The 12057-nt window shown below is 31.3% G+C and overlaps 2 protein-coding genes across 2 annotated transcripts; one reads left to right on the top strand and one right to left on the bottom strand.

The window, feature by feature from the left end:
• Positions 1-6645: 6645 nt before the first annotated feature.
• On the top strand, positions 6646-9466 carry LOC21397886 (organelle RRM domain-containing protein 2, mitochondrial). The gene is made up of 3 exons (XM_010089756.2): positions 6646-6876; positions 8718-8786; positions 8891-9466. Exons 1-3 carry the CDS (start codon positions 6756-6758, stop codon positions 9121-9123), a joined length of 423 nt encoding a protein of 140 aa, XP_010088058.2. The 5' UTR covers positions 6646-6755; the 3' UTR covers positions 9124-9466.
• LOC112092487 (monothiol glutaredoxin-S11-like) lies at positions 7416-7721 on the bottom strand. The gene has a single exon (XM_024168790.1). It carries the CDS (start codon positions 7719-7721, stop codon positions 7416-7418), a length of 306 nt encoding a protein of 101 aa, XP_024024558.1.
• Positions 9467-12057: the final 2591 nt, after the last annotated feature.

Raw genomic sequence — 12057 nt, 5'->3', positions numbered from 1 at the left:
ACTGGATGTCTGAGACTGTCGTTCCAAGTCTTTGAATCGTGCATGTAATAAGAAAAACATGTAGAAGACAAGAATCTAAAAATGATAGTCTAAACAATATGATCTGCAATCGAGGGAATAAAGTTGGGTGCTTTATTTATATTAAGATTGTGTTGTCTACTTCTTAATGGAGACAGCTTGTATTGGTCGTCGGAGGTGGGACTCCATGGATAGAGATATTGATATAGTTCCTAGTAGTAGAATATATATTGGATCAGACCAATGTTGAATTATTTCTAAATAATATTTTCGTTTGAATAAAATAATTCACTTTTGACGAATTATATGTGATCATCTTAATCTTGAGATGAATAATGAACCCGTATGCTTGACTTGTACCTTTGATGTACCAAAAGAAGACATCCTGACATTATGTAGAGGTACGCTTACAAGTACATTGATGGTATGACTCTTGTGTGCATAGATTTATTATTTATAGATAGGGAATCCATAACTCTTATTAAGAGTCAATGATATCTTCTTATGGCATTATCCGTGGATTGAAAAATACGAACGCTCGGCCATTAGACTACTTTGTGTTATCTAATGGTTTACTATTTGTATTGGTACGATAGTGGATTTTCTGATGGAGTCGTAACGGAATATAAAATAAATATAATCAGAAAAATAAAATGGAACTTGACCTCAAGTCAATTATAAATATCTTATAAGAATGATACACTAATATAATGAGTCAATATAAATATTCAAACATACCGTCAACTCACCTTAGTTGACATCGCTACTTAGGGGACAATTACAGAATTTGTGGTTACATAATTACTTTTTAGGTTACATCCCAAAAGATTAAGCCCCCGAGTTATAGTGGATGTGACCATTCGCCAGAGCTCACCCTTTGTATATAAATAGATTAGTGTCACCCCTTATGCACATAATTCCTCCAGTATGTATATGGCATTGAATGAAGCATCTTCTCGATCTAAAATTGACTTATCATTGTTTTTAATAAACTCCTTCATTGATATCATGAAAAATTCACCACCTTTGCGTTCTACAACTTCTAATGTTGCTTTACAAGTTTGAGAACATGTTTGGTGAGCTCCTAGACTTCAAGAGAAGGTTGACACTCTTGACAATTAACTAAATGAGATGCAACTCAGTGTGAGAGATTAATTGCAATACTACTCCTTTAGAATTCGTGAATTAGAAGAACATGCTAATCAAGCTTTTGAACATATTTCTGACGTGCAAGTGTAGGTGGAAGCAAACTTACAAGAAGCACTCCAAGTGATGGCTTGATGGCGCATAAAAGTAGCAATAAGAAGTTTAATAATTTATTAATCAGACATATAATAAATAAAAATAAATAATATATAATTCATTTAATTAAAGGATCAAGGTAAATAAAATTATCCAACTCTTGGAATGAGTAGGAACTTGAATCATCGTCCACAACACTAGTTGGTATTACATTTTCATGTTGCATGCATGCAACATAAAAATAGCGTAATAAACTTGATAAAATTTTACAAGATTACCCGAATACTTTAAATTATTATAACTCTATTTAAATTATTATAAGTCTGCAGTAGGTAGAAATATAGGTGGCAGACATTTAAAATTATTTCTGTTATAGTATGCAGGCTAATATTCTGATCACATGAACCATAGGAGTTAGATTCACAAGAAATGCTTCAACTCCTATAATAGAGAGAAGCTTAATTGAATGGAGCTCTTAATCCCTCATTGAGAGGGGAATAAAACGTAAAAATAACGAGAACAAAAGAAGATGAAATCTAATTGGATAGAATGTATCAATTCCAACAATATAGCTATGTTTTTTTTATAATAATCTTGTGAGTGCAAAAATTATACTCTGAAAGATTTTAAGTCTGATGCACCCTTGGATTGGCCATATGAATGTGGGATAGATCCTTAAATCGGTAGATACCACCGCGAATTTATGTGTAAATTGCAACTTAAAATGACTCAAGTGGAGCATATCTTTGGTGGAGTATAGATCCGAACTTAAGTGAAGCGTATCCTTTGTCGATGTACACCGCCAAAAATTCAAGTGCAACATGAATTGAGTGAATGCACTTTTAACACTTAAGGAACACTTACTTAACAAAAATTATCAGAAGTTCATATTATGTTTTATCCCAGCACTAAATAATCTCATTATGTAAAATACATTCTTTTGATATCTCTTCATATTAATGATGCGGATAAATTTCTTCAATTCTTAATGAGAATGACATGTATTAATTATGTTTTAATTAAAAATTTAAAACTTTAATTAAATTTATTACGGAATTATTGCGATTATTATCCTTAAATATCATCCTCTAGCATGCACATAAGTAATAAAATTTTTACTTTATTAAATAAATAATAAAATCTAAAATTACATCTCATACTTTAAAGACACTATTTTTTAATAGTTTTATGTGCATGTTGTCATTTGTTTTGACTTTAAATGGATTTGGCCAAAAAAAATCTATGTGCTTGGCAGGAAAAGTTCAATTGGCTAATGTGATACAAGCCAGCTCCATCTACTCTGATATGTGAATTTGTGCGTTACTTTTATGTGTGCTTGTTTCCTATTTAAAAAAATAAAGAAAAAACATATATTAAATGTTAATAAGAAGTCTTTGTGCTTCATAGATACAGATCTAAATACACTATTTTTTTTTTTTTTTTAACATTTTTTGAAAAAACAGCATGCTATTTAGTTTGGTTTGGAAAAGTTGTAGTTTCCAATTTGTCAATGTTGCCTTCCCAATGAGTTCTCTAAATTGTGTCACATGTATTTGAGCAGCAGGCGACTCAACCATATAAATATACATATGAATACATACGTATTATATATAAGCAAAAGTATCAATACTATATATATGCAGAGAACACAGACTTCTTCTCGAGTTCCCTAGTCCTTTGGGAAGGACATTGAATTAGAAGGTCACTGTAGGAACTTATTACAAATTCAACAGATCGTATTAAGAAAAAAAAAAAAAAAAGGATATTGTGCTGGGTGACCTTTTTTATTCATCTATGTTCATAAATGACCGAACTTTTTTTATTTTACAAAAATAATCGTTTTGTTTATATAAGTCAATTAGTGATTGATTTATGGAGCACGGTCAATCATGATGACTGATTCAATATTAATTTACCAATAGTTTGCCATTAATAAACATATAATTTGTTAATTGAAATTGATTAATTACTAACTTATTTTAGTTAATTATTAACTAATGTTGATTAATAATAAAGAATAATCAAATTAATCAGTGATAAACTAGAGTCGATCAGTGATTGACCGCTAAGTCAATCAGTGATTAACTGTTTAGTCAATCAATGATTGAAAAATGAGTGTTTACCACATGTTGAGTTTGCTTATAATCGTACCATTCATTCCGCTACTAAGTTCTCATCGTTTGAAATTGTCTATGGTTTTAATCTTTTAACTCTTTTGGATTTATCACCTTTACCTGGTTCTGAGCATGTGGACTTAGATGGTCAAAAGAAGGTAGAATTTGTGAAACAACTCCATGAGAGGGCACGACTCAACATAGAGAGAAGAACCGAACAATACATCAAGCAAGCTAACAAGGGACGTCACAAGCTGGTTTTTGAGCCCGGAGATTAGGTGTGGTTACACATGAGGAAAGAAAGATTTTCGGCACAACAACGTTCTAAGTTACTGCCCAGAGGAGATGGACCTTTTCAAGTGCTAGAACAGATCAATGACAAGCCTACTGACTTGACTTACCAGGTGAGTACAATGTTAGTGCTACTTTCAATGTTACTAACTTGAGTCCTTTTGATGTAGGTGATGATTTGAGGACAAATCCTTTTCAAGAGGGGGGAATGATGAGGACATCAGGGATGCAAGGAATACTCACGATCCAATTCAAGTTCCAGTTGGTCCGGTGACGAGGTATCGAGCTAAAAGATTTAAAGAAGAGTTGAATAACCTAGTCCGGGGACTTCACCAACAAGAAGAGAGAGTGTTCACTACTGAGGGTGAACAAAGACTGGTTTTACTTATCAAAGTCGATCCGGAAGAGAGCCAATCAGTCATACACGTCCATTGAGCCATTGCATGGTCAACTTGCATGTCATTCTAGGATACACGTGCAAGGGGAAAATCCAAAAGGATGTAGGCGTGTTTTCCAGCAAGGAATCAAGTCAAGATTGCATATCAAGATTTGATTTCATCATAATCCTATCTTTTTAGATTTAAGGTTTAGTTTAACATTTAAATTCCATAATAGGCGTGTTATAAGGAAGGAGTTGGAGTCAAATTCGAATTCCTTCATAGGATTTGCTTTTAGGCGTGTTTATCTTGTTTTAGGCGTGTCTACCTCATTAAGGGTAGATTAGGACTTTTACAATTTTAAAACTCTTCATGTTATTTTTGACTATTTAAGGCTGAATTTTAGATAATGAAAAACAGTTTTTGATGTTTATTCATATTGTGAGATATTCTTCTTGAGTTCTTGAAGAAACTATTCCGAACTTATCAAGGTTTCCTTGTGGCGTTTAACTTGACTTATCAAACGGATTTTCATACTCGTTTGTGGCGTCTTCACCATACTAAGGTTCTTACTTTGCTAAGCAACGGGTCGTGGTTTCCATCAATCTTGAAAGATCTTGAATTGTATTCCATATTTGGTTTCGGATTTCGTCACATTGTTGGCGGGGTTCGTATAAGAAGAGAGAGAGAGAGAGAGAAAGAAGGGAGAGGGAATGAGGTAGACAAATTAGGGTTTAGGTTTAGTAAGGGTGTTTTAGTCATTTAAAATGTAGTAAAAAAGGGTAAGTTTTTTTAAGAGGGTAAAAATAATATGTCTCGTGGCTTAAGGGAGTAGGATATGTAATTCTCTCATTAAAAATTGGTGGGCTCATGGATTTCCATCTTCATTCCTTCTTCATTTCTTCTCTACCAAACAACGTAAGATTATATTTTCCTTTCTAAATTCCTTCATTTAATTTCTTTTCTCTCCCTTTTGCACCCTACCAAACATAATGTGAGTCTTATAGGGAAGGGAAGAAAATTTAGTTTTTGACCTAATTGGAATTCAAAATTGATTAAAATTAAGGGATAAACTTATATGCGTTGTTTAGAAGCTATACTCAAACCCAAATCATGATTTTGCTACAACGTTTTCTATCTTATAAAGAGTTTGAGTTTTAAAATTTTCTCTCTCAAAAAGTTCCCGCCAAAGAATCCAAATCATGATTTGAGTATACCTTCTAAATGAGCATATAATTTCTATCACCATATCGACATCTTAAATAAACAAAAATAGAAAAAATAGAATAAATTAGATCATATGCATTTTCTTAAAATGAACTTTTCTAGAGGATATTAACTAAGACTATCTTCAATGCAAATGTTAATGTCAATTGTATATTTAGCATAAAAAAGTGTGATGTGATATATTATTTTCATTTTTATTCCAATGCATAATGCTATTTAAAATGCTAAATTTATTTTTTTCCATAATCATTAAACTTTGAAAGTTGTAAAAGTAAACTTTCATTTTTAAAATAATTAGAAAATGTAAAAGTTGCAATGATTACATGAAAAAATAAACATTTCAACCAATAGCAATTAAATGTCAAATTTCTCATATACTACGAGCCAGTTTGGCATTAGTGTGCTGTTGAAAATTTATGTTGTTGCTATGTTGTAGTCAGAAGTTGCTGTGACTAGAAACACGTAGGTGTTTAGTAAATTTTTTTCCAAAGTTGTTGTGAATACCAGAAGCAGAAACTTAGGTGTTTGGTAAATTATGTACAAAATTATTGTGAAGATGTATAATGACTAAAGTAGACATACTTTAACGCACATACTTATAATTAGTTTTATTTATATTTTTTTAGTCAATATTTAATATTTATACACAAAAATACTAAAAAAATTTAATTTTCATTTTATTAATTAAGATATCTCTAAAAAATAATTTGATTTTATTCAAAGAGATAAATTATATATCTATAAAGAAATTAAATAACGTAAAAAATTGAAAGTAAATTGTTTTTCAAACTTGCAACATTATAATAAATATATATTATTAAAATTTAACATAAGATATTTATTAGAGATTTTTAATTTTCAAATAAACATTTAAAATAAAACACTCTTTAATTTGATTTGGAAAAAATAAAATGAGTTGATTGAAAATTAAGATTTATTATTAGGACTATTTTAATAAATTTAAACAATGATAGCATAAGCTGCGGTAGAAAAGTAACTCCTAACTTACTTCTTAAATTTTGTTATGGGGCAATAATTTTTAAAAGTTACTGGACAAAAGTAGGATTTACTAAATACTCTGACCTGCTGTAACTTCTTAAAAAAAGTTAAAAGTAATTTTTAAAAATAATATCAAACGAGCCCTATGTTTAATAAAAAATTTACCATAAAATATAATATATAAAAAATTTAACATAATAAATAATATTTTATTAAAATGTTTTACATTTAAATATTAAATTTATAATTAGTACATCAATGTTATAACATTGAGATGCTCTAAATTTCTCAACTTTTTTGTGTGAAAAAGAAAAAAAAAAAAAAACTGTATATCTACTATAGTTTTACCTTACGGGTCTGGATTCTGGAAGGTTCCAATTAGGATTATTAACTGAAGAATTGGGCAGGGTTTTGGCGGAGGGGCAGAGGCAGAACGGCAAAATCCCTAAAACCCTAAAACACCAAATTGAAGGATCAAATTTCAAGAATGGCATTGGCTCGTAGGTTTTCGCGCGTTTTGGGATGTTCTTCTCCGTCTTTTCAATCGCAGTTCGCTTCCATTAGTAGTCAGAGCTCCACTCTCACGTCTCCAAGGCTTTTCATCAGTGGTACTTTCAATATTTCATTATTCTGTTTCTCTCTCTCTCTCTCTCTCTCAAGCATTCTATATGTATAATTCTTATCTTGTTTGGTTTATACATACATATATACAAGCTATATATATATATATATTCTGTTTTTGTCTTTTCTTTGAACTTACTATTGTTTGCGTTTTGAACGTCGTTTTTTTTTTATCTTTGTTCCACATGTAGATTTAGAGAACTTATCGTGGAAAGATGGATGTAGTTTTCTGTGTTTGTAATGCTTTCTTGAACAAAGTTTTTTTTAGTGGAGTTTTTGAGCTTTATTATTGAAGCATTGTTAATTTTTTAGTAAGCTGAACTTGCACTTAGGAAGCTCTATAATCAAGATAATAACTTTCTTTAGGAATAAGGGGAAACAGATAAACCAGTACATTAACACACACACTCACACAGACACACTTTTCAATACAAGCCTCTCTGATTTAGTAGCTAACCACAAAGTAATTATTTTGAGCAACCTCATTATTCTTCTTTTGCCAACATGACATTGGACTCAATTGTAATTAAAATAGAGCCTCATAAGGCTTTAGCAGAGGAGTGAGGTTGCCACTTGGGTGGGGTGACATGACTTCATTGGTAGAACCCACGAGCTTGCAGTTGATGAAGATGGCGGGCAACGGGTTGTTGCACCTGAGCCTTGTGAGGGCCCTCTTCATTTCCCTTCCTTCAGAGTCTTGGTCCAGCTCATGAACCATGGGGTTGACCGTCTGCTCTTGGAACAAAGTGTTGACAGCATGGTAAAGGCAACATGAGCTCTTACTGAATACCACCACACCTTTCTTTGAGGCAAATCTCATTACCTTGTCCATTTTGTTGGGTTTGCCTTGAAGTTAGCTAAAGATCCCGGAAAACCTATGGGATCGAATTTGGAGCCGAATTCTATCCCAAGGCTCAAGCTCAGGTTGGAACTGTGAGAAGGGGAGGTAGACAAAAGAGAGATTTTGAAAGCTAGCTTTAGTTTTGTTTTTCTTATTATTATTATTATTTTTCTAAGCTAGGTTTAGGTTGTTTGGAGAAGAACATTCAAAAGAGGGTGCGCTTGTTTAGAATAATCAAATCAAACTAGAAAATATACGTATATATATATTATAAACAGAAGAAAAGAAGCTACTTTCTAAGATAAAGACTACTGTATTTAATAAGCTGAAGACGTTGGTCAGAACTACTTTCTGTGTTGGTAATTTAGGAGAAATTTTCTTTCTCATTTTTTGATTCTAATTTGTTTTGCACTGATTGGTTTGATTGATTTACGGGAAAAATGTATTTCATTGGTTATTTTTTCCTTTTTTCCGTTTCCTTTTTTCTCAAAGCTATTCTGTGGAGTATTTGTGGAGAAACTGGAATAGAGACTAGGTTATTGAAATTCCCTTAGAAAGGTAACTGTGCGTTATAAAACAGAACACGCACTATGTAGTAATGGAAGAAATTTGGATTTTGTTATACTGTTGAGATGAGTTTTTAGCTGTTTATTATTAGGACTGACCAAAGTGTGGACATTCAATGTATTAAATTTTGGAGTGTCCTTTTTTTTTTTTTTTTTTTTTTCTTCTTGTGATGGGTATTTGATTTTTTTAGAATTAGTGCCGAGTGTTGAGAAGAAATTTTGGCTTTCTAAGAAGCTTTATTGTGTGAATCAAGAAAAATCAAGCAACACAAGCTGCGGAGCAATATTTTATGAATACAAGTTATACAACAAACTCTATTCTTTATAGTGAATTGATTTCTTGTTGTTGGTATCATATTCATATATGATCCATTTATGTGTGGAAACATGACTAACTGTTGTCCTCTTGCAATGGGCACAGGTCTTTCGAGATTAACGACAGACGAGAAGCTTACAGAGGCGTTTTCTTCTTTTGGCCAGATTGTTGATGGTAAAATGCAAAATTCTTTCTGCCGCTAAGTTTGCATTCCTTGTTTTTATTAAGCTTCTTTCCTTACTGATGTTGGATGGCTATTGCTTTGATTATGGTGCCAGCCAAAGTTGTGACAGATAGGGTCTCAGGAAGATCAAAGGGGTTTGGTTTCATAACTTACAGGAGCATCGAAGAAGCTGAGAAGGCTAGAGAAGGAATGAACGCCAAGTTCTTGGATGGATGGGTTATTTTTGTGGATCCCGCCAAACCGAGGGAAAGACCTCCACCTCAATCACAATCTGGCCCTTCTGAAACAGGTTTTACATCGAACAAAACGATTGGATGGTGTGGTTGATGAATATGCATAGTAAAAGATAACTGTTACAAGGAAAAAGGGGAAAAAACTGACTTCTACTCTGATTCCGGTTTTAACGTACTATTATTTATGTTGTGATTGCATTAACCAATGATGATAAACAAAATTTTGTATTGTTGATATAATATGCCTTGATCATCAATATCATTGTCATACATTGGTTTATTGAACTACTGATAATTTGTAATCTGTTTAAAGTACCGTTACTTTATGCGGCTTCATTTTAGCCTTTCAGCCTTTGTTCACCCATACTATTGTTGGATCAGTGAATTTGAAAGAGAAATAGGAGATGGAAATCTATTATATAATAGTTTATGTTATGTTGGAGAGGAATAATTAACAGTTCAATCTAGTAAGACGTATTTATTTACGTTGTTTCACTTACCCATTTGACTGATCATGCATTTTTTAAAACAATCCTATGCGTGGTCGAAATGTAGACTAATTTTTGACACGACACACTTTGGTCAGCAATCTCATCGTGATTCATTGATTTATTCAAAGGACTAATTGAGCTAAGTTGGAACGGCATAATTTGTTTGTTGTCATAACAAGAGGACACTTGGAGGAATACCCCTGAAAAGAGTAGATCAAGTTTTGCCCCTTCAATATTTGAGTGCCCCTTTAATAAACCAGTCAAAGGTGAACACTGTATGGTTTAGCAAAATTACTCACTTGTCAAAAAGACAATTTATAACCTTTGGTAATCTACTTGAGTTTTCATTCTTTCCTTCTTTTGTTTTGAACTCCGGATGAATTTTATTTATTTTTCTTTGGTTTTTGTTTTAGAATTATGTTAGACTAGATTTTCTTTTGGTTATGGGTGATTTCAAAACCCTAGACATGGAATATATGTTTTAATGATTTTATAGTATTTTGCAATTTCTCAATAGAAATTGTTTATATTCTTCCAATTTAATTGTTCATGATTATTTTCTTGTTTTAGTTGGTGCGCAACTAATTAGGACTTTAGAATTATCTATTGCTAGATTAGGAATTCTTGATTCGTAATTGTCTTGATTTTCTAATTCTAAGTGGTGAAGTGTGATAAATAATTGCGGGAGGTTTTTATGTGATTGCATGCAGAGCATAACTTAGGATGAATAATCCCAGCTTCCGTGTTTATTGTCTAGATCAACCTATCTTTCTTGTCTTAATGCTTCCGTTGAAGAACATAATCTAGGATGAATAATCCCAGCTTCTGTGTTTATTGTCTAGATCAACTTATCTTTCTTGTCTCAATGCTTCAGTTGAATTGTACTTATAGAGCTTGTTCTAAATTGTTTAAGGGAAAGGGAATTAAATAAAGACCTTATTTTATTTAATGACACATTAAAGAAAGATTGGGATAGCAGACTTTATTGCTATGGTTTCTATAGGAAATTGGGAATATTATCAATTATTTGTCGTCGTTGTGTATCTTGTGGTGCATATTGATTTTTTAACCCGTTTTTATCATTGATTGTTTCTTCTATTTATTTTCAAAAATTGTTTTCTTTAATTTCTTGTTAAAATGTCTTTAATTTAGTTTAGATATCCAAAACACATGTTTCCTTTATATTTTTGCGATTAACAAAATTAATAACTAATTGATTGAGACCGATCCTCTGCGGGAATAACACTTACTTGCCATTACACTCGATAATGACAATTCAAATTTGACAGTCCATTAGGGAACCCATTAGTTCTTAGAACAAATTTTATAAATTCTCGATGTACTTTGTCACTTGTGTCAACATGCTTCATGAATTTTAAAATATATATATTGTGCGCACTGAACTTTATCACTTGTATTAATATGTCCTCTGAAGTTAACTCTGTTTAGTTTTTTTTTTAATGGAAATGCTTATAAACACTTCCTAAACTTTGCCACTTGTGTCAATATGTCCCATGAACTTTAAAATTTACTTGTTTTGCCCATCTCCCCCCTCCTCCTGAACTTTGACATGTCTCTAAATTTTCTCCCTTCATCTTGATTCTATAAGTTTTTTAAATGAAAATGCTGATATGACTATTAAATTGTTAGATATCTATGATATTTGACCATTAAAGTTTGTTAAATTAATGAGTTTTTTTAAGGTTTGTGTTTTTTATGTTTAAAAAGGTCAATAAAATAAATGACTTGAATGCGTTTATATTTAAAAATGATATATATATATATATAAAGCATAAATATGTTTTATGTCGAGCATTTCTATCCTAAGTGAAATGTTAAGAAAACAAATAACAAAATTTATTACATTATATAAATTTGCTACTCATTTTTTTCCTTGTTATTGCCTCTAATTAACTAATGTTTTGAGAATTGGTGCTTAACTAATGTTTTCAAGGAGAAGGTATTCAATAAACTTCAAATATCATAAATAATTAGTAATTGAATGGTCATATTAACATTTTCGTTTAAAAAATTGATAGAATCAAGATGAATGGAAAAAAAGTTAGAGACATATCATAGTTTAGAGAAAAAATAGGTATATTTTAAAATTCAAGGGCCATATTGACAAAAGTGACAAAATTTAGGGGATATTTATAAGCATTTTTGTTAAAAAAAACTTAATGGAGTTAATCTCAGAGTCATGTTGACACAATTGATAAAATTTATGGGGCACAACATACACATTTTAAAGTTGAGAGGACATGTTAACACAAAGTTTAAGAGGAATTTATAAAATTTGCCCCAATTCTTACTATTATTTCTACATAACTAAGGTCCAATTCATTTTTTTGGAGTGATACCCGTTTCAACGAAACATTTCTTTCTTTTTTTTTTTTTTTTTTTTTATAACTTTTTCTCGCTTTTCCCTCTCTTCTTTCTTTTCTTTGTCTACCATTTTGGACATATTATATTTTTTCTTTTCTCCGAATTGACTCTCATAAATATATGTTTCTCTTTAATTTATTCTCGTACAGATT

Source organism: Morus notabilis, unplaced genomic scaffold (genome assembly GCF_000414095.1).
Source record: "Morus notabilis unplaced genomic scaffold, ASM41409v2 Scaffold489, whole genome shotgun sequence".
NCBI lineage: Eukaryota > Viridiplantae > Streptophyta > Magnoliopsida > Rosales > Moraceae > Morus > Morus notabilis.
This window is presented reverse-complemented; position numbering and strand designations above follow the sequence as displayed.